At 43.8% G+C, this 22,713-nt stretch overlaps 1 protein-coding gene across 5 annotated transcripts in view; it reads left to right on the forward strand.

Annotated features, from left to right (window-relative positions):
* DOCK2 (dedicator of cytokinesis 2) overlaps nt 1-22,713 on the forward strand; it is a 601,528-nt gene that overhangs the window by 422,512 nt on the left and 156,303 nt on the right. For all 5 annotated transcript variants that reach the window (XM_033927247.1, XM_033927252.1, XM_033927251.1 and 2 more), the window contains 3 exons: nt 5,859-6,015; nt 9,211-9,251; nt 20,085-20,175. In XM_033927247.1, coding sequence (XP_033783138.1) covers nt 5,859-6,015; nt 9,211-9,251; nt 20,085-20,175 — 289 coding nt within the window. The remainder of the gene's footprint in view (nt 1-5,858; nt 6,016-9,210; nt 9,252-20,084; nt 20,176-22,713) is intronic.

Genomic DNA, 22,713 nt, shown 5'->3' on the forward strand with positions numbered 1-22,713 from the left:
TTTCATGAGTCTCTGGTCCTTCTTCTGATCCTTCTTCTTTCTCTCTCCCCCTGGCTCCCCTCTTTATTTCTGCCTTTCTTTCTCTCTCCTCCTGGCCCCCCTCTTTCTTTCTGCCTTTCTTTCTCTCCCCCTTGACCCCCCTCTTTATTTCTGCCTTTCTTTCTCTCCCCTTGGTCCCCCTCTTTCTTTCTGCCTTTCTTTCTCTCTCCCCCTGGCCCTCCTCTTTCTTTCTGCCTTTCTTTCTCTCCCCCTTGACCCCCTCTTTATTTCTGCCTTTCTTTCTCTCCCCTTGGTCCCCCTCTTTATTTCTGCCTTTCTTTCTCTCCCCTTGGTCCCCCTCTTTCTTTCTGCCTTTCTTTCTCTCTCCCCCTGGCCCCCCCCCTCTTTATTTTTTCCTTTCTTTCTCTCTCCCCCTAGCCTGCACAAAGCCATCGTGCCGATTTCTCCACTTCCACGATTCTTTCCCTACCCTCACCCCCAAGCCAGCAGCCGATTTCTCCCTGCTCCTTCCCCGATGTCCTGAACTTCATCGGGCAGCAGCAGCATTCACAATTCGCTGCTGTTGCCGGCTTCAGGCCTTCCTCTCTGTCGGGTCCTGTCTTCATGAAAACTGGAAGTAGGCAGGACCCGGCAGAGAACAAGGCCTGAAGCCGGCAACAGCAGCGAATTGTAAACGCTGCTGCTGCCCGAAGAAGGTAATGGAGCACCGAGGCAGTCCGCTTCTCCCCCCTCCCAGCCGAACCCCCGCTGACCCTCCTATCTCCCCCCCCCCCCCGTGAACCTTTCCGACCTTCCCAGCGAGAGCAGCAAACCTCCTTCGCGGCTTTCTCTTCCCTCTGCCGCGTTACTGATGACGTCATCAGTGATGCGGCAGAGGGAGGATAAAGCCGACGCTACTGGAGGGAGGTTTGCTGCTTTCGCTGGGAGGGTCAGAAAGGTTCACTTGGGGGGGGTAGAGAGAGATAGGATGGTCAGCGGGGTTTCGGCTGGGAGGGGGGAGAAGCGGTCTGCCTTGGTGCTCCAAGGCCTGGCGCCATTACCTTTTTCGATAATGGCGCCGATGCTGCTTTCGCTGGGAGGGTAGGAGCGCGATAGGGACCGGGCCAGCTGTGCACCCCCCCCTAAGGCGGCACCCGGGATGGACCTCCCCCTCGCCCCCCTTGGTACGCTACTGCCCTGGGGAAACAGCCTGCAACAAGATCGCGCGATGCCAGAGATTTTTGCCTGCTTCGGCTGTTTCCTCCGCCGCGGTCCCGCCCCTCCTCTGACATCAGAGGAGGGGCAGGACCGTGGCGGAGGAAACAGTCGAAGCAGGCAAAGATCTCTGGCATCGCGATCTTGCTGCAGGCTGTTTCCAGACGCGACACCCGGCGCAGGGGGGGGTAACTGGACCGGACCGGGAGCACCCCCTCAGGGCTTGGTACCCGGGGCGGACCGCCCCCCCCCGCCCCCCCCCTTGGTACGCCACTGCCTGACACCTCACTGGCAGGTTTCCTGTTTGGATTAGGATTGTCCCTTTCAAGTCACCATTGTTCTGAGGATTTCCGATTGTTGGCGCTTCCCTCACTTTTTCTCTCTTTCTTCACCTCCCCCCCGAAGGAGTAAATTCCACGGGTGCGAGGAGAGCAGCATTTAATCTAGATCTAATCTAGAATCTAATGGACATGTTAGCATTTAGCGCACACTAAATCAGCTAGTGCGCCTTAGTAAAAAGACCCCTATTTTTTCTGCGGCCTTCCAAGTACCTACAAATCTAATATGTGGCCCTGCAAATGGTTTGAGTTTGAGACCACTGATCTAGATGGAGGTTAATAGCACCAATAATCAGTAATCTTTGGAATTTTAGAAAAGTGCTTGTTATGATCTCAAAGACAAGTTCAGAGGATTTATTCCAAGGAATTGGGAGATGATATAATACCAGAATACCCAGTGGGGAAAAATAATTTTCCTACCTTTTTACCTAAACCACAAAGAACCCCATAAGAACATAAGAAGCGCCATCTCCGGATCAGACCTTCGGTCCATCAAGTCCGGCGATCTGCACACGCGGAGGCCCTGCTAGGTATACACCTGGCTTATTTTATATCCAACCATATCTTTATATGCCTCTCTCAAGGAGATATGCATCTAGTTTGCTTTTGAAGCCTAGGACTGTCGATTCCGCAATAATCTCCCCTGGGAGAGTATTCCAGATGTCAACCACTCTCTGTGTGAAGCAGAACTTCCTGATATTAGTCCTGAACTTGCCCCCCCTTAGCTTCATTTCATGTCCTCTTGTCCGTGTCAAATTGGACAATGTAAATAATCTTCTCTGCTCTATTTTGTCGATTCCTTTCAGTATTTTGAAGGTCTCGATCATATCCCCACGCAGTCTCCTTTTCTCAAGGGAGAACAATCCCAGTGTTTTAAGTCGATCCTCATATTCCAGTTTCTCCATACCCTTCACTAGTTTAGTTGCTCGTCTCTGCACCCTCTCCAGCAGTTTTATATCCTTCTTTAGGTAGGGAGACCAATGTTGGACGTAGTATTCCAAGTGGGGTCTGACCATTGCCCTATAAAGCGGCATTATAACTTTCTCCGATCTACTCGAGATTCCTTTCTTTATCATGCCCAACATTCTATTTGCCGCTGCTGCGCATTGTGCCGATGGCTTCAGGGTCCTATCTATCAGTACACCCAGATCCCTTTCCTGTTCACTTTTTCCCAGAGTTGCACCTGACATTCTGTACTCGTATTCCTTATTTTTACTGCCTAAATGCATTACCTTGCATTTCTCCACGTTGAACTTCATCTGCCATTTCTCCGCCCATTTTTCTAACCGACACAAATCGCTCTGGAGTTCCTCACTGTCCTCCTGCGATCTGATTGCCCGGCAGAGTTTTGTGTCGTCTGCAAACTTGATGATCTCACTGAATTGTAAACTCTCATGTACAGTGTTCCCCCGGTCATTTGCGGTTCGCAGTTCCATTCATTCACGGTATTCTCTGACCGGGACTTCCTGTGCTAAAGTCAGGCTTCACCAATCAGGAGCTGCATGTCAAAGCAGCTCCTGATTGGTGAAGCCTGACTTTAATGCAGGAATAGGCGGTCGGAGCATACTGTGAATGATTTCCTTCACTCACTGATGCACCAGTTGCCCTATCCTGCCTCCCCAGGTGAAAAACCACCTAAATCAGGCCTCCATGCCCTCTTCCTGCACCCGGCCACGGTCTCTGAAGCCCAGCTGCAGCAGGTAGTCGTTCTGGATCCAGCCAGCAGGCGCTTTCCCCGTGCAGCTGCACGTAGAGTGCAGGCAGGCGGGGGCTTATACGGGGTTGCTCTCGGGCATTGGTGGGTAAGCGATGACCGGCGAGCGCTCCAGATCCGAAGGGCAACCTGGAGTGACCAAATCCAGCCCATCCAGGATCAAGCTGTAGCGCTCCGAATCCGTGTCCAGGAGCTTCAGGGTGCGGGGCAGCGGCACCAGGCAGGGAGCATCCTCCAGCTCCTTGTCCCGTATTCACGTTTTTTTGATATTCACGGGGGTTTTTGGAACAGAATATCAGGGGAGTACTGGACTGCCTGAAAAAAACTGAGTATCAGAATCTCTATGCAGTTGTTAATCTCCTTCGATCCCACAAAACTGATGCTGCAATTGCAAAAATACTCTAGTAAATCAGCTAGCTTCCTGCATCCAATTCTACTACTACTACTTATTTCTATAGCACTACTAGACATATGCAGTGCTATACATCAGAACTTAGAAGGGACAGTCCCTGCTCAAAAGAGTTTATCATTTTTCCTTGCCTGTCCAGATTTACTCTGATCTACTGCTGCGTGTTTCCTACTTGGTTCCTGAGGAAGGGGCTTTGGCCCTGAAACCCCGCTGGGTTGAGCCGTATTGAAATAGGACTGCACTTTAACTCTGGCCTTTAACTTAAAAGGACTTGGGCTACAGAAGATCTTGTTCTAACATAATGTACTGTAGTTAATTCCTCACTCACTAGTAGCAGTGTCCCCTCTGATCTCAGATGACGATTTGGTTGGTATATTTTCAGTATCTGGCTCAAATACCAGGGGACACCGTGATGTAAAGCTTTGAAAATCAACACTTAATGGTATTCTTACGAAATTTCTTTGGCTTGGTAAAATGCCTAGAATTGCTTTAGTATCCTTGCAAAAGCCAATTGAAGAGGGCGGGGTAAATTTTCCAAATTTTTATAGGTATCATCAAGCCTATATTTTACGTCAGGGTATGTATTGGTTCCTCCCAGAACTCATAGATAATGCACCAGATTGGTTATATTTAGAATGGCGCCTTTTGTTTCCTTTGAATTTAGTACATGTACCAAGTATTAATATGCCTAGGAGATATAGGGAAAACAAAATTTTAATGGACACATGGAAGTCATTGAGATACATCAGCAATTTAACACCGATTCCAATTAATAAATCAACTAATCAATCCTTATGGATAAACTCCAAGATTAAAATTGGCGGAGCCCAAGTCCTTTGGAAGAACTGGATTATTGCAGGCATTCGAACTCTGAATGATGTTATTTCAGAAGGTAAACTGCTTGAATTTTCACAATTGCAACATAGATTTGGTCTTAATAAATCACAGAGTTTTAAATGGTTGCAATTGAAGCAGGCTATTCAGGTGGGGTTCCCTGAATGGAAAAGTCTTAACAATCAATATAGTCTGGAGTTCCTTTGCTTCCAAGCAGACTTCCTAGGACATCAAGCCGCATTGTGGTATAAATTACTACCTGGATATTTGAATAGAAAACCAAATTGTGGTCTCAGAGACATTTGGAGCATTGAGATTAAGCATCAGATTTCTGCATCTCAATGACCATGAATTTGGTCTTGGAGGATGAGATGTACAGTGTCAGCATCTATGAGGCAAACGTGGTTCTTTTTGTTGCATAGAGCGTTTTGGACCCCTGTTCGTTTACAAAAATTAGATAGCTCTAAGTCTAATAGATGCTGGCATTGTAATCTGGAACCAGGGACATTAGATCATCTACTTTATTATTGTCCCTTCATCAAGTTATTTTGGAATTCAATCTGGACTCAAGTAAACTCTTTATTGGAAAACCTTGTTGCGCTTTCATATGATACAATTTTATTTGGAATGGCTATGAGAAAGAAAAGTCAAATATCATCACATAATAATAAACTTTTATTAGTTATGACAGGGGTTGCCATTCAACATATTTCCAATAATTGGAAAAATCACAAGAATCTTAATTACACATTCTGGTGGAATTTGTTATGCCACATTTTTAAGATGGAAAGAGCAATAGCAGTAGAAAAAGGGTCATATAATAACTTTATAAAGATATGGGGGCCATTGGAAAGGTATTGTGATGAATAAACATCATTTTCTTTCCTCCTTTTTCATTTTTAGTTATATCTAGCACACTCAAGGAGGAGGGTGGATTTGGGATGTAATTTAATACGATATGTTAGAATATGTTGTATAATATAATATATTCTATTTTAGTTGAGAATGTGATGAAGGGTGGGTGGATGGGGATTTTACACTATTAGATTTTATGTGTTAGATATTATAGTGCTATATGGAAAGTACTTTTGTGATATACTTTTGTGCACTTATTGTTCGATTTGAAAATGAATAAAGATTAAAAAAAAAGAAAATCAACACAAGAACCTTATAAACAATCATGTATTTTACTGGCAGCCAGAGAAGCTGTCTCAACTAGGGTGTCACATGATCAAAGTTGCATCCGGCACAAATTATAGAAAACATCTGTTACAGGTAAGCAACAAAGCTTTATCTTATGTGATAATGTCTGTATTGTCATAGAAAAAAGCCCTAGATGATTGCTTTCTTCTCCTACCTTTGGTTTCAGACTTCTGGAGTGTGTATCTGAGTTCCCTGACATCTCCCAGCCACTTGAGAACTTTGTTAATCTCGTGAAAGGTCTCTTAGAAAAACTGTTGGATTACAGGGCTGTGATGAGTGACGAGAGCAAGGGCAACCGTATGAGCTGCACAGTGAACTTACTGGTGAGTGTCTTGGTACTGATTAGCTAATGAAAGGAGATAACCCTGTTTAAACAACTCCAAACAGTCCAGAACACAGCCCTGAGGCTCATCTACTTACTGAGGAAACATGACCACATCACCGAGGCGCTCCTCCATTCATACTGGCTACCAATTCAAGTTCTGTTTAAAACCATGAACGGCATCAGCTCAACAGACCTAAACAACCGCCTAATCCGAACCACCTCAACCAGACAGAGGAGAACCCACGCTCCATTCACATACCCCCCAATCAGAGAAGTCAAACGGAAAAAACTGTACAGTGGCCTCCTGGCCACACAAGCAGCGAGATTAGACCACCAACTCTCTACTTTGCTGATAACGATCCTAGACTACAGAACATTTAGAAAAGAAATAAAAACTATACTATTTTTTTTAAAAAACCCTGATGCCCAACAATTGAAACCAACCTAAAGCATCTCTACTCTCTAAAACAACCTAACGCCACAAGAACCACCTCATCTCTATGAACCAATCTATTCTAGAATTCTTCTGGAAATAGCCAGATAGATCCTTTAGGTAACGGCGGAATAGAAATCACTAATGTAATGTAATAACTATTATCTTCAAAAGTTCAGGTTCTCTGACATCTTTCCATTTGCCTCGTTTGGCTGTAATCCTGGGTTCAATATTCAGCAGGCAGCAGGGAGTGCTTTGACTACCCACCACTAGCATTCAACCCAGATATTCAATACCGGGCTGTATCCGATAACCAGCATTGAATATCTGGTTTCATTTTAGTCTGTGGCAACTTAACGGTTAAGCCAATATTCAGCACTAACCAGTTAAAGATAGACCTGTTATTCATGAAGCCTATTGAAACTGTTAAACATAGCCAGTTTGGCACTGAATATCTATGCCTAACTGGCTCCCAGAGAACTCTGTTCCTCAGATAAGCTGCTCTTAGCTGTATCCTTCTCCACTGTCAATTCTAGCTTCCCCTATGCCTGGAATAAATTACCCAAGTTTGTCCACCAATCATCTTCCCTTCCCTTGTTTAAAAGCAGACCGAAAACCCACCTTTTTGATATAGCCTTCAATCCATAACCCTACTCCCCTATGCCCACCAACCCAACCAGCAGATTAACTGTTCCCCTTAACTGTATCCATGACATCCGGTGAGACAAGACATTTTTTAGATATATTAGTGATAGGAAGAGGTGCAAAAGTGGCTTTATGAGACTCAAAGGTGAAGGGAAGGAATATGTAGAAGCTGATAAAGAAATGGCTGAATTGCTTAACAGATATTTCTGTTCTGTGTTCACAGCTGAAGCACCAGGAGTAAGACTGCAGAAGACAAACGTAAATAGGAATGGAGGAGTAATAGACCCTGATCGATTTTCAGAGGGTTGTGTTCATGAGGAGCTAGCTAAAATAAAGGTAGACAAAGCAATGGCACCGGATTGTGTACATCTGAGGGTGCTGAAGGAACTTAGGGAAGTTCTGGTGGCTCCGCTGACTGACCTTTTCAATGACCTCTACAGTTGGGAGTGATACCAGAGGACTGGAGAAGGGTGGATGTGGTCCCTCTCCACAAAAGTGGAAGTAAGGAAGAAGTAGGGAATTACAGGCCAGAAAGTCTGACTTCTGTGGTAAGCAAATTAATGGAAATGCTTTTAAAACAGAGAATGGCCAAGTTTCTGGAATCCTGTCTGATTGAGCGGTATAAAATTTTTTAAAATAATAAACTTGATTACTGGACTAGAGGCAACATGGATTCACTAGAGATAGGTCTTATCAGACAAATCTGATCAATTTCTTTGACTAGGTGACCAGAGAATTAGATAGAGGATGTGTACTAATAAATAAACTGAGTGCCCTCTTGATAGATCCCAAAATGATAGGCTGGATCAAGAACTGGTTGAGTGGAAGGCAACAGAGGGTAGTGATCAATGGAGATCGCTCTGAGGAAAGGGATGTGGTTCTGTTCTTGGGCCTGTTCTTTTTAACATTTTTATAAATGATATTGCTGAAGGGTTGTCGGGTAAGATTTGCCTCTTTGAGGATGATACCAAAATCTGCAATACAGTAGACACGCCAGATGATGTGAATAACATGAAGAAAGACCTGGCAAAGCTTGAAGAATGGTCTGAAATTTGGCAGCTCAAATTTAATGCTAAGAAATGCAAGGTCATGCATTTGGGCTGCAAAAACCCAAGGGAACAGTACATTTTAGGGGGTGAAGAACTTATGTGCACGATGGAAGAGCGGGGCTTGGGTGTGATTGTATGTGATGATCTTAAGGTGGCCAAACAGGTTGAAAAAGTGACGGTGAAAGCTAGAAGGATGCTAGGTTGCATAGGGAGAAGTATGGCCAGTAGGAAAAAGGAGGTATTGATGCCTCTGTACAAGATTCTGGTGAGACCTCATTTAGAATATTGTGTATAAAAAGGATGGAGTCAGTCCAGAAGAAGGCTACTAAAATGGTGTGTGGTCTTTGTGATAAGGCGTATGGCGACAGACTTAAAAATTTCAATCTGTATACTTTTGAGGAAAGGAGGGAGAGGGGGGAGATATGATAGAGATGTTTATGTAATATAAATGTGCATGAGTTGAGTCTCTTTCATTTGAAAGGAAACTATGCAATGAGAGGGTAGAGGATGAAGTTAAGAGGTGATAGGCTCCGGAGTAATCTGAGGAAACACTTTTTTATGGAAAGGGTGGTAGATGCGTGGAACAGTCTCTCGGAAGAGGTGGTGGAGACAGAGACTGTGTCTAAATTCAAAAGGGCCTGGGAGAGGCATATGGGATCTCTTGGAGAAAAATATATTGATTACTGCGGATGGGCAGACTAAATGGGCCATTTGGCCTTTATCTGCCGTCATTTTTCTGTTTCTATGTCTGTCTTGTCTGTTTAGATTGTAAGCTCTTTGAGCAGGGACTGTCTTTGTGACTCTGTAGCAGTAGTACTGTCTTTGAAGAACATCTGCTGCAAGTAAGTATCTTAATTTTAATGGTAGTCCATATTAATAACTGAACCCCCAAATGTGAAAAAGATGAGAGAATACTGTAACAGAATTTATACTGGCCTAAACCAATATATGTTAACCTTTGATAAATTAAACTTTGTTAGTGCAGGTGTTTACTCTTGAAAGTTTTCCATGCGTACATTAGGAAAACATAGTGAAATAATTTTGGCAATATTGTTTTGTTTCCTAGAATTTCTACAGAGACATTAATCGTGAAGCCATGTATATAAGGTATGTGGAGCTGTTGGCTGATATTTATTTCTTTTATTATTTATATATACCATTTATATCCTATCCTAAGTGGTTTACATTCAGGTATTTTATCCTATTTCCCTATCTGTCCTGGTGGGCTCAAACTCTATCTAGTGTACCTGGGGCACAAGGAGCTGTGAGGGATTTGAACCCACAGCCTCAGAGTGCTGAGGCTATAGCTCTAAGTCCCGCGCCACACCAGGATTTGTTGCAGTTCAAATTACTTCCATTTCCCAGTGAATTTACATTAGCATTTTAAATTTAGCTTTTATTCCTACGATTTCTCAAGTGTTTGTCTCTGCACTCTTCATTTTTGTGCATGTATTCATCTTGTAATGAATGAATTGGTAAGATAGATTTTCTAACTTTAGGAGCTAGAAGGATAAATCTGGCTGATTTAAATATTACTTTCTTCTGCCAGCTTTACCAGAATAACACCCCTATTTACTAAGCCGTCTTAACTTCTGAATATAGGAATTAATGCAAGTTAATTTCTTATTTACCAGCTAATGGGGAAGGGGGCATATAATAAGAGGGAAATGGCCAGTGGATGTACCTTATATTTAATAGAGAAATAATAATAACATATTAGATGACATGTAACAGTTACTGTAACACCACTTCAACTCTGCATTAAAAATATTTTCTTTGCATTAATTGAATGGGAAGCTGCTGGGAATGCAGTCAACAGTTAATGTAGAGGTTTCACTGTTACTACATGTTAATTTTAGTAATTACTGCACTGTAGCTGCAATATCTTATATACTAACCATTTTATTGAGGGTTTTTGAGGACCAGAGTCCACTTCAGGGATTCAGTGAACCCCGCAGCTATATAGCCAGGCTTTTTGTTTGTTTGTTTACTTTTTGTTTGATTGGTTGAGCAGGGGCCGACAGGGGAAGTCCAATCAGCTGATAGCGGCCAGCTGGCAGGGAAAGGTCCAATCTGCTGATTGGGGCTCCAGAGCCAGCAGGGGATGCCGTGAATCAGCTAAGCTGGCAGCTACCGCTCTCCCCTCTGCCAACTCTCACCTGATGGTGACTCATCGGCCCAGAGATTTGGGCGTTTAACTGCCCTCATTTGTTTGAACCAGCTTAATGTGGCTTCATTTACTTCATCAAGGGAAGTTTTTTCCTCCTTTTCCGCTGTAGGTCTCCACTTTCCTTAACATATCTCTCCAAGTACTCATGTTTACTTTTTTTGAATGTTGCTAACTGTGGTCTTGCTAACACCAAAATGTTTTGCCGTCTTTCTTTAGCTGCTGCTTTCCAGAAAATGTAGAAAATCAACCTTTTCCTTTAATGTCAGCTCTTTGATTTCTTTCCTTTGGGCCATCATGTCTCAATTAACTTAAAAATTTTCAGCAATTCTTAGATGTATCTACAATTCAGACCAGTCTTTCAGGTTGAAAAAATCATCAGCAACATGTGATAATAGGACATTAGGCCTAATTCAACACATGGCAATAATAAAACATGAAAAAAGAACTTATACTACAGAAAAAATAATACAACTAAAGGGCAAAGCCCACAGATTCTACTCCTTGGTGCAGAGTAGACATAACTGGTCATAAGAATAGCCTTACTGGGTCAGACCAATGGTCCATCTAATCCAATATCCCGTCTTCTTGGAGGTCAATCCGAGTCACAAGTACCTGTCAAAAATCCAAATAGTAGCAGCATTCCATGCCACTGGTCCAGAGCAAGCAGTGGCTTCCCCCATTTCTGTCTCAACAGCAGACTATGGACTTTTCTTCCAGAGGAAAGGCCCTGCCAAGACTGGTTGTGAGCAGTCTGTTTTGAGCACTGCCTCCTGTTGGCGGGCTGCCACTTCAGGAGGGAGGAAGTGGGTTTGCGGGTCAGGACTGCCGCTGCTTCTACTGCTTTGGGGCTTGAGGAAGGGAGAGGAATTTGTGTCTCAGGACTGTTGCCGGGGGATTTTTTTGCCATTTGGTTGAGAGTGCCGGTTTACCAAGTATTGGTTAACTGAGATTCTCTACAGAATCAGATCCAATTCCCTTTAAGGGCTAAATACTGGATTGATTGAAGTTTCTTAATTAAGAAGACCATTGAGTAGTGAATTAACATAACTTTGCTAAATACTAAAGCATGAACAAGCTTATAGGATGATTTATCAACATAGGGTTTTAATGCTCTAACGAGGTATAATATACCAAAAGAGCCCTGAATTATTGATGCGGAAAGTTATTCAGAAGACAACCGAGAGCCAAAGATAACTTCTAATATTTTTAAAGATGAGCAAAAGATAATTGCCCCAATAATTTGGGAGAAATCAAGGAAGCTGGTAAAAAAGCAAGTAAACTAATAGCCTTGGATTTTGATGGTTTCAGTTTTAAATGCTGGTCCTTAAGTCATGAGGTATTATAGGGTCAACAAAAGTTAACAACTTAATATCATCAGCAAAAAAAAAAATAGGCCAAGATCGCTAATTCTTGGGTGGGTAATGCCAAAGAACTTAACAATAGATTGAAAAGAATAGGAAACGGGGGGTCACGTGATGCTGGAGACCTGATCGGACGTGCCTCTCCACAGCTCCGGGCTGCTTCGTCCTAAATCTTCGATAACCACCCGACTTCCTACTATACAGCCCTGCAGCTCGGCACCGGAGCTCCTTCTACATTCTGGCACAAGCGGCAATACCTCTCCAGCGGCGTTTCCTTGGGGTATGCCGATTAAATCTCAGCGAGGAGTGAAGGCCAAACTTACCTCGCTGGCACCCAAAATGGGGGAGAAACACGAGGTGCCAATGTTCACCTTACAGGAGGCCGCTGTGCAGGAGCTCACTCGATCCCTCACGCTTGTGATGGATGACAAACTTACAAAAATTCAATCCTTCATGGAGGAAATGAGGGAAAGCCTGGACTCTCAATCTAATCGATTGCAGCGAGCGGAGGAGCGCATCGCACAGCAGGAGGTGCGTACAGACAACTTTGAAGAGAGGCTGCGCTCGTTGGAAACTTCCACCTCCGCTTTGAAAGATCGGGCGGAGGATCAGGAAAACCGCGGCCGCAGAAATAATCTGCGTTTTATTGGAATCTCTGCTTCGGTACGTGATGTGGACCTCCGTACCCGATTGGAAGCATGGCTGCCTACAGTCTTCGATATGCAACCACCTTTAACCCCATTGCTGCTTGAGAGAGCTCACCGAGTGGGCACTCGCAAGGAAGATGACCAACGCCCGCGCCCTGTCATTGCGCGATTTCTTAATTTTGCAGCTAAGGAAAGAATCCTCTCTTTGTACCGAAGAGGGGCAGCAGTACAATTTGAGGGACAGAAGATTCTCCTGTTTCAGGACTTTTCGCCTCAAGTCTCATACCAGCGCAGGGCTATGGCTCCCTATTGTAATGAGCTTTACAAGCGCAATATTAGAGTCACTCTTCAGTATCCTGCACGCGCCCGGGTTTTTCATAATAACAAGGTTACCTTCCTGGAAACTCCGCAGATAATGGAGCAATTTATTCAAAAGCTTCCTTCTGGCCTGGAACCTTCCAGGGTAGCTGACTGATTGTGTTACCAGGACTATTGACTTTGGAATATATATATAGTTCAGGATTATGGGAGACCCTTGCAAGTTTTTGGTATTCTTTTGTGATCCTGACAGGGGTCTCTTGTAGCTTTGGGTCGTGGCACGAGGAGTAATGGGGATGCACATGGTATTTTTTCTTTTACTTTACTTTCTAGAGGTACCCTACTCCACCTCTGTGTGCCTCTATTTGCTACACCTCTGCGGACGCAGGTGCAACAACCCATGCTGTTAATTGTGACTGATGTTTAGAGGGTGCTTTCCCTGAGGGGCGCACTTTTTCTTTTCTGTTCATTTATCTTGCTGTTAGCCCTCTTGAGTTTTTCTTGCTCTGGTTTATGCAGATGTCTACGTTCAGACTCACCATTGGGCCTTGCTTTTTGTACTGGGCATTGTTATCTCCCTAACTGCATTTCTTTTATAAACTGTTCGCTGTGGCTTATACGCCGTGCAAGCTCTGGGCTTAAACTGTATGCAGTGTTTCTTTGATTCTATTAAGGGTTTCTTATTTTGTGCTGATCATTGGCTGCTTTGAGGCGGCCCGGAGCTGGTGTTTTCTATGCTATAATGTTGTGCAGGGGTAGACTACATAGTCTGGGGTGGGGGTGGGGAGGGAGGGAGGGGGAAATATGGGGGACTGGGGTGGGATGTGAGTATGGGTGTGGGTGTTTGTATGGGTGTGGATTGGATGGCTGTGTTTCTTATGGGCGACAGAAGTGCAAGGACTTGATTCTGGTTTGGTTGCTGTGGCTATTAGGGGGATACCTACTTCTCGCCGGGACTGGGTTGGGGGGAATTGGCTGGGATGCCTCCCACCCGGTACTTGGCGGTTTTTGGGCTACTTTTCTCTGCTGTCTGATCTTGCTTTCCTTTCCTATGGCTAGTCTTTCTGTTAACTCTCTGAATGTGGATGGGTTCCATTCCCCGGTGAAACGTACAAAAATTTTGACTTATTTGAAAAAAGAGTGATGTGACATAGCACTCCTTCAGGAAACTCACCTGTCCCCAACTGAACATCTCAAACTTCGGAGGGACTGGGTGGGACAGGTGGGTTTCTCTGCTTACTCTTCCCGGAAGAGAGGGGTGGCAATCTTGATTCATAAAAAAATCCCCTTTACTATTCATAAGGAACTTAAGGACCCCGAGGGCAGATATTTATTTCTGATTGGAGAATTGTGGGGCTGTCCTTTAGTTTTGGGTACTATCTATGCCCCAAACATTTACTCTCATGACTTTTTCTCTTCCTTGGTGGGACTCTTGGCACCCTATTCGTCTCATCAAATGATTCTCGGGGGTGATTTTAATGTGGTGGCGGAGCCCCTTGTGGATCGCAAGCCTGCTAAATCTGCTACTAAGGGCCACTATGACAGGGGTATTCCCTTCCTTCTTCGGGAATTGGGATTGTTGGATGCCTGGTGGACCCTGAATCCGGATGATAGCGATTTTTCTTTTTTCTCCCACCCTCACAATGTATATACTAGAATTGATTACATACTCATCTCTGCTGGACTGTTTCCGAAGCTGTCTCGGGCTGTTATGGCCGCTCCACTGGTATCGGATCATGCACTTTTGGGAACTACTTTTCAGTTTTCTTCGGCCTCTCCTGGCAGGATTTGGCGGATTTGGTGGATGTCCCCATCTGTACTCTGATCCCAATTTCAAACCCTATTTGGAGCGCAGATGGGAGGACTTCCTTGCCACTAATGGTGTGGGGGATGTCAGTTCGGTTTTATATTGGGAGGCCGCTAAGGCCGTTATGAGAGGCCACATGCTTGCTTACTCTGCAGCTGTTAAGAAAAAGCGAGATGGGGACTTATTGAACTTGACTGCCGAGTTGCAGGATTTGCGGCGTTCTCGTATCTCGAGTCTCACACGGGAACTGAGGGACCGACTTCAAGTGGTTAAACATCAAATAAATGACATTCTATCTCAGCGGGCTTCTCGCAGTATTTACTTTTACAAATACAAATTGCATGCATGGGGAAATAAAACTGGCAGGTTACTCGCAAACCTGATCCGACCCCCACGTACTCGTCATGTTATCACGCAAATAAAGGATCGGGCAGGCAAATTGCATATTCAGCAGCGGGAGATCACGAGCCAATTTCTCCAGTTTTACCAACAACTTTATGCGGAGCAGCCTCCTGATGATCAGGCCCGGGATACATTCTTTTCTGATTTGTGTATGCCTAGCATATCTGAATCTCAAAATCTTCTCCTTAATCGGCCGATCAGTGGAGAGGAACTGCAAACGGCCATTCGACGTCTTAAACTAGCCAAAACTCCGGGCCCGGACGGTTTTGGACCGGAATTTTATAAGCTCTTGCCACCTTCCGCTTTATGCGCCCTTCAGGACTATTTTATGGGCCTTCGCTCGGAAACACCTCCGGGAAACACGCATAACAATGCCCATGTGATCATTCTGCCGAAACCGGGGAGACCCATGGACCAGTTGGGCTCCTATCGGCCGATTTCGCTTCTGAATCAGGACGTCAAGCTCCTGGCTGGGATTTTGGCATCGCGTCTAAATGTACTGCTTCCGGAACTGATCCATGAGGATCAGGTAGGCTTCGTTCCTGGTAGGCATGCTTCAATGAATCTGCTAAAAGTCCTTGCAGTACTACAATTGTCTTACCAAGCTTCGGACAAGGCCTTGATCACCAGCCTTGACGTGGAAAAGGCATTTGATATGGTGTCATGGCGTCATCTTTTCTGGGTGCTTGCAAAATATGGTATATCTGGAGATTTTGTGCATTGGGTATCTGCTCTATATTCTTCACCTAAATCGCAGCTATTGATTAACGGTGGAATTTCTGATCCTTTCCCTCTTGGCCGTGGCACCCGGCAGGGTTGTCCCTTATCGCCTCGGCTTTTCCTTCTTTCTCTCGAACCCCTAGCTATCCGCATCCGTCAGGATACGACTCTGCAGGGCCTGAGTGTGGGGGGGTCTGAGTTCTGTATTAGTATGTTCGCAGATGATATGTTACTTTATGTCAAACATGCAGACGTTCATCTTCCCCATCTGATGCATATTATTAATTCCTTTGGTTCCTTTACTGGATTAAAAATTAACTATGATAAAACTGAAGCTCTCCTTCTCAATGACTCGATGGGTGACAAGTGGTTTGAACGCCTGGGGGTTGACATTGCGCCCGGGAAATTGAAATATTTGGGGAAATTGAAATATAGGAACCCGGGCAAACTCTATGAATCTAATATCTCGGCAGCTATTGGACGGATCAAGTCCCTCTGTCATCGGTGGCGCTCCCTTCCCTTATCCCTAATGGGCCGGGTAGCCCTGGTCAAGATGGTCCTCTTTCCTAAACTTCTATACGCTCTTCAAACCGTACCCTTTTGGGTTAGTCGAGAGGATGAACGTCACTATAACTTTATTATTCGTAGGTTTATCTGGCAGGACAGGCGGGCTTGTATAGGTTTCCCCAAACTAACTCGGAGCAAGGAGCAGGGGGGACTTGGCCTACCGGACATCCGTCTTTATAATGTTGCGTCCCTATTCCGGTGGATTCATGAACATTTGACTTCACATCGTAGATATTCCCCGCCGGGCCTTCTAGCTTCTTGCTGCTCCCCTATATCTTTTATATCGTTTGTCCATGGGAGTCCGGGTTCGTCAGTCTCTTTACGCTACCCTACCTTGGACTTTCTCCTCGCCTTTCGCAAAGCGTGGATATGGTGGAGACGTCTACAGCATAGGGTGCCTCATCCATCTCCTTTTTTGTCCTTAATGGGTAATCCGGGGTTTGTAACCGGACTTCGGGGTCTGCCAGGCTTGAGGGACTGCCTTGAACGAGAGTCCACCATACTTGATTTGTTGCATTTGGGGGGCGGCCAATTTCCTTCTTTTTCCCTTATGTGCACCCACTGGGGGCTCCCCACCACACAGGCTTACCTTTATATTCAAATTAAGCATTATTATTCATCTCTCTCTGCTGTCACTTCAAACTCTTGGTCTTGCGGTGCTATCGACGAGAGGGCCTTACTTACACCTCCTCACAAGAACAGGATTGCTACTTGGTATAAAGAGGGTCGGGATTTTCAGGGGGAGCGCTGCCTTCAACCCATAGCGGATGAATGGTCCCGGGATTTGGGCTTGTTGGTTTCTCCTCAGGATTTACAGACCACCTATCAGAATATATACCTTTTTCTCAAAAATGTATCATTAAGAGAGACCCAATTTAAGATATTACATCGTGCCTATCTCTCTAGATCCAAAGGTTTTGTCATGAAGCTTTGACCAGATGATCTTTGTGTCAAATTCCATCTCTCTCCGGGAACCTATCTACATTCTTTCTTTCTCTGTCCTAATCTCTCCTTCTGGGACTCCGTTCGTGCTAGTCTTGATACAACTCTTTGTTGTACCTTGCTTTGGAACCCGTCCGCACTGCTTTTGGGTGATGTACAGGACTTGTCTCAACAGCAGCTCAACACCTCTTCTCAGAAATTTGTCCTTCATGCGATCATGCTGGGAAAGCAGCTTATTCTGCAACATTGGGCGTCTATTGAGGCCCCTACTTACCTGCTCTGGCTGGCTCGCATGAAGGTCCTGGGTCTTTATGAGCTTCAAACTTATTCTTCTCGTACTCAGGATCACTGGAAGGACTATAGTGCTATATGGGGTAGATTTCTGACATCTTGCCAGGAGCGTTCGTCTTGATGGGGCTGATCTTCTTGCATTTTTTCCTTCGCCCCTGACTGGCTGGATTTGCTTCTGCCCCGCTTGTGCTCTGCCTGCTCAAATACCTATGTTCCACCTTTTATCCTTCTTCTTATTACTCTTATTCTTATTATTCTTTTTATTTTAATATTCTTATTATTCGCATGATTATTGTTCTTCTTATCCTCCCATTCTCTTACTCTTTTTCCTCGCTTCGTGCATTGCCTCCATTCTTCTCTCTGACTGCCTGGATGTATGTTGTGTGCGTGTATGTGTGAATGGGGGGATGTTGGGGATTTGTGCGTATATGCGGTTTTGATTGCGGGTGGGTGTGGTGTAGAATGTTGGGATCTGGGGAAAGCCGATACGGGTTCTTTTCACTGCAATTTGGGGTGCTTTGAACCCTTCTTTATCATATAACTCTTGAGCATTTTGGTGTATAGTGCCATCGCCTTTTCTCATGTTCGCACATTGTGCCACTGTTGGCCTCTCTGAATTCTCTTTCGTATTGTGCTGGTTTTCTAGAGCCAGGAATGCTATGCTACGAATTTCAGGTTATGATTTAATCAGCTCCCGTCACTCGACATATTTGTATTATTTGTATTACTTGTACTACCTATGTTATTTGAAATTCTTCTTACTTTCATTCCTGGCAATGATTTCTGTACTGTGTGTTGTGCTGTAGACCTTTTGCTCAATAAAAATGAGTTTACAAAAAAAAAGAAAAGAATAGGAAACAAAAGAGAACCTGTGGGACCTCTCAGAGAAGCATATGATTAGTAGAGGAATCTGTAGAATAGCATAGAAAGACCTAGACATTAAAAAGGAAGAGAACCATTGAAAAACAAGCTGATGACCAATCAGATCAAGCAATGTGACAAATCTAAGGATCTAAGAACAACTTGGCCCCTATTAAGAAGTTCATCTTGCTGATCACAGCAACCAGTGTAGTCAAATATAATTTAATGAGACAGAGTCAGCATGGGTTCAGCCAAGGGAGGTCTTGTGGATAAAAGCGAGCCAGTTCATGTAAAGTATCTAGATTTCCAGGAAGTTTTTGACAAAGTTCCTCATGAGAGGTTCCTGAGAAAATTAAAGAGTCATGGGATAGGTAGCAATGTTCAATTGCGGATTATGAATTGATTATCGGTCAGAAAATAAAGGGTAGGGTTAAATGGCCATTTTTCTCAATGGAGGAGAATATATAGTGGTGTGCCTTAAGGATCTGTACTGGGACCAGTGCTATTTAACTTATTTATAAATGATCTGGAAATTGGAACTACGAGTGAGGTGATTAAATTTGCAGGTGATACTAAACTGTTCATATGCATGCGGACTGTGAAAAACTACAGGAAGACCTTAGGAAATTGGAAGACTGGGCATCCAAATGGCAGATGAAATTTAATGTGGACAAATGCAAAGTGATGCACATTGGGAAGAATAATCCAAATCATAGCTATCGGATGCTAGGGTCCATGTTGGGGGTCAGCGCTCAAGAAAAATATCTGGGTGTCATTGTGAACAATACACTGAAACTTTCCGCCCAATGTGTGGCGGCAGCCAAGAAAGCAAACAAGATGCTAAGAATTATTAGAAAAGGGACGGTAAATAAGGCTAAGAATGTTATAATGCCTCCGTATCGCTCAATGGTGCAACCTCATGAGTATTGCATTCAGTTCTGGTCTCCTTATCTCATAAAAGATATAGCAGCACTATAAAAGGTTCAAAGAAGAGCAATCAAGATGATAGGGGGGATTAAACTTCTCTTGTATGAGGAAAGACTAAAGAGGTTAGGACACTTCAGCTTGGAAATGAGACAGCTGAGGGAAGATATGATTGAAGTCTACAAAATCCTGAGTGGTGTAGAATGCTTACAAGTGGATCGATTTTTATTTTTTTTTACTGCATCAAGATTTACAAAGACTAGGGGACACTTGATGTAGTTAGAGAATAGTTAAGCTCTGGAATGGGTTGCCAGAGGATGTGGTAAGAGCAGTTAATATAGATGGTTTTAAAAAAGGTTTAGACAAGTTCCTGGAGAAAAAGTCTATAGACTGCTCTTGAGACAGACATGGGGGAAGCTACTACTTGCCCTGGATCGGTGGCATGGAATGCTGCTACTATTTGGGTTTTTACTAGGTACTTGTGACATGGATTGGCCTCCTTGAAGGTGTTATATTGGGCTAGATGGACCATTGGTCTGACCCAGTAAGGCTATTCTTATGTTCTTATACAACACCCTCCCCCTAAGAACAGCCAGGAAAACTACACATGGAAATTGTCCTGATTCTCATAACATCAAACCTTTGAGGCTTAACTGTCCAAACCATGACTATAATCTCTTTATTTTGAATCTTTTTAGTACACAGAACATAAATAACAAACACATAAGTACTACATTAGTGAGTGATATATAACAATAACATAGAGTAGAGGGTTTTACTCTTAACTCCAGACCATCTCAACTAAATATCAGCATTCTAGAAAATTCCATTTCATGGTAGAGTTATAAATGCTTTTCTTCCAGTAATTTGATAAGTTGTGCTTAGAGATGGGAAGTCCTGAACTGCTCATTGTTGTCACCTGTCTAATAGGTACCTGTACAAGCTGCGTGATCTTCATCTGGACGGTGAGAATTACACTGAAGCTGCTTACACTCTCTTACTCCATACTAAACTCCTAAAGGTAAGAAAGAAATAGCAACTTGTCTGTGGTGAGATGGAATCATGTGGAGTAGAGGAATGGCCTAGTAGTTAAAGCAGGTGCCTCTGCATCCTAAGATTGTGAGTTGGATTCCCATGGCAGCTTACTTGTTCTCCAGTAGTAATTGAACTGTTGCCTATTTCTCCAGCTTTCCTGATCTCTGAAAACATTTCTTTATCTGTCGCTCATTATGTCCCGGGGGATGGTAGTATAACCCTACCTTTATATTCCTTCAGTTCACACATGGAATTTCTATCCATAAGGATTCCACACTGCTATCTATGCCATGCAGAATGTTTATTTGATTCAATTCCCTTGTTAACATATAGCGCAACCCCCCCTCTCCAATTTGATCTACTCTATCCTTGCAATATAATTTGTACCCAGGTGTCCCATTGATTGTCCTCCTTCTACCAGGTCTCTGAGATGCCTATTACACTTCCCTCTCTGAATCTGCGGTTTCAGCATCCGCGGATTTGATTATTTGCGATTTTAAAACAAAAAACCCATTTTAATTTTTCAGGCTATTTTAAGCCCTATAAGCCCCCTCTTAAGCCTTACCTGGTAGTCTAGCGGGTTTTCGGGGGCAGGAGCGATCTTCCCACGCTCCTGTCCCATGCAGATTGCTTCTCCCCGAAAACCTGCTAGACCACCAGCTAAGGCTTAAGAGGGGGCTTATAGGGCTTAAAATAGCTGGGGGGTTAGAGGCAGAACCGGTGAATATTATTCGCGGTTTTTTGGCTTTGCCCCTAACCCCCGTGGATATCTACCTCATCATTCAGTGCTATATACTGTTAATGCTCCTATTTTATTTTTTAGGCTTCTAGCATTTGTATACAAACACTTCAAATTGTGTTTTTTCTTTTCTTTTTTTTTTTTATATTTATTCATTTTATAATTTACAACAAGTGCACAGTACATCTTATATAATTAGAATATAACATCACTTGAAAATCTACAATATCATACAACAAAAAGATTTACCCCCACCCCTTCTCACTTTCATATACAACAACAACAAAAAAATATATCACATAAATATAATATCTATCATTCATATATATTATTAATAGAAATCCAACCCCCGATCCATATTGTGGGACCGGGATCCTGGCGAGGCCTAGTAACTCCACAGAATCCCCAGTCTTGGCGCGAGCGTAACCGTGGTGGCACACAGCGGCCTGGTGCCTCCCATAAACTGCACACCACACTGGCCGGGTTTTGTCCAAATATATGACTTTTATTTATCCACAAGGAAAGTTTCAAACAAAAAAGGTCAAAATTTGGCATTCAAAGTAAAAACCCAAAAACATTCCAATTTTCTCTTGTTCTGCTTTCTTTCTCTTATGTGCCAGTTCTTATCACTACACCTTCAGTGCTGGCCAATTCAAGTTCACAAATTAAGAACATAACATACAGTTCCTGTTAAGTGTTATTTCCCCCAAGCAGTGCTAGAACCGTACCTGCCTTGGCAATAGCTAAGCTACCTGGTTCTAGGCACTAATTAGGCTTCTGGAAGAATTGAGTGGCAGTTCCCTTTCACTAGGAGCAGAGGGACTTGTACTCCCACAGGTGTGGCCACTGTTCCACTCAGCTAACACAAAAGTAAATTCAGCAGCTTCTAGCCCCAGCTTGAAACACGGATACAAAATCCTTCACAAAACATAAACCCCAAAAAGGAAGAAAGAAAAAACCCTTTCACCAAGGAAAAAGGGACATTCAGGCTTTCCTAAACCTATTCCCATTCCATAGGGTGTTATTCCTCAGAAGACATAGCATTATTCTCTAACCAGTCCATGTCACAAACCTCAAATTGGGTTTCAAGGTTTTGCATTTCCCTATCCTGGTGAGAACTTTCCAAGGCTGGCCAAAAGTTAGCTGCTTTAGCTGGGTTCCTTCTCAGCTTCCCCTGAGCTTCCAGTCCCAGCTGTCCCTCCCCTCTCACTGACAGGGAACTTCAGAAAAAGGGAGCCTCGGCACATAACCACGCCCCCTCACAGCAGCTTTAGCTAATTCCTTAAAGAGCCCTGTCCTTCCCGTTCCAGCCTGAGCTCTGTGAGCATTTAAAGGTACAGGCTCCCTCTTAACCTTGTGCTCAGGATTTTCCCTATACACAGGATATTTCTTCTCCTTAGTCCCTGGCACATTATTAATGCTTCCCTGCTCTTTTCCCTGGGCTTTTCCCCGGGCTTTTCCCCGGGCTTTATTAAGACTAGCCAGATCCCTGTCACAATATATAATAATTAAAATTGGGAAAAGTGTAAATTAATCATTACAATAATTTAATAATGGCCCCCACACATCCTTAAATTTATTATAGTAACCTTTTTGAACTGCTAATGCTCTTTCCATTTTAAACACATGGCATACTGAATTCCACCAAAAACAATAATTCAGTCTTGAACAATCTTTCCAGTTATACGTTATTTGTTGAATGGCAACTCCTGTCAATATTAGCAGATATTTGAGGCTTAGCTCTCATCAGCATGCCAAATAAAATTGTATCGTATGATAATGCTA

This window comes from Geotrypetes seraphini, chromosome 18, assembly GCF_902459505.1.
Source record: "Geotrypetes seraphini chromosome 18, aGeoSer1.1, whole genome shotgun sequence".
Lineage (NCBI taxonomy): Eukaryota > Metazoa > Chordata > Amphibia > Gymnophiona > Dermophiidae > Geotrypetes > Geotrypetes seraphini.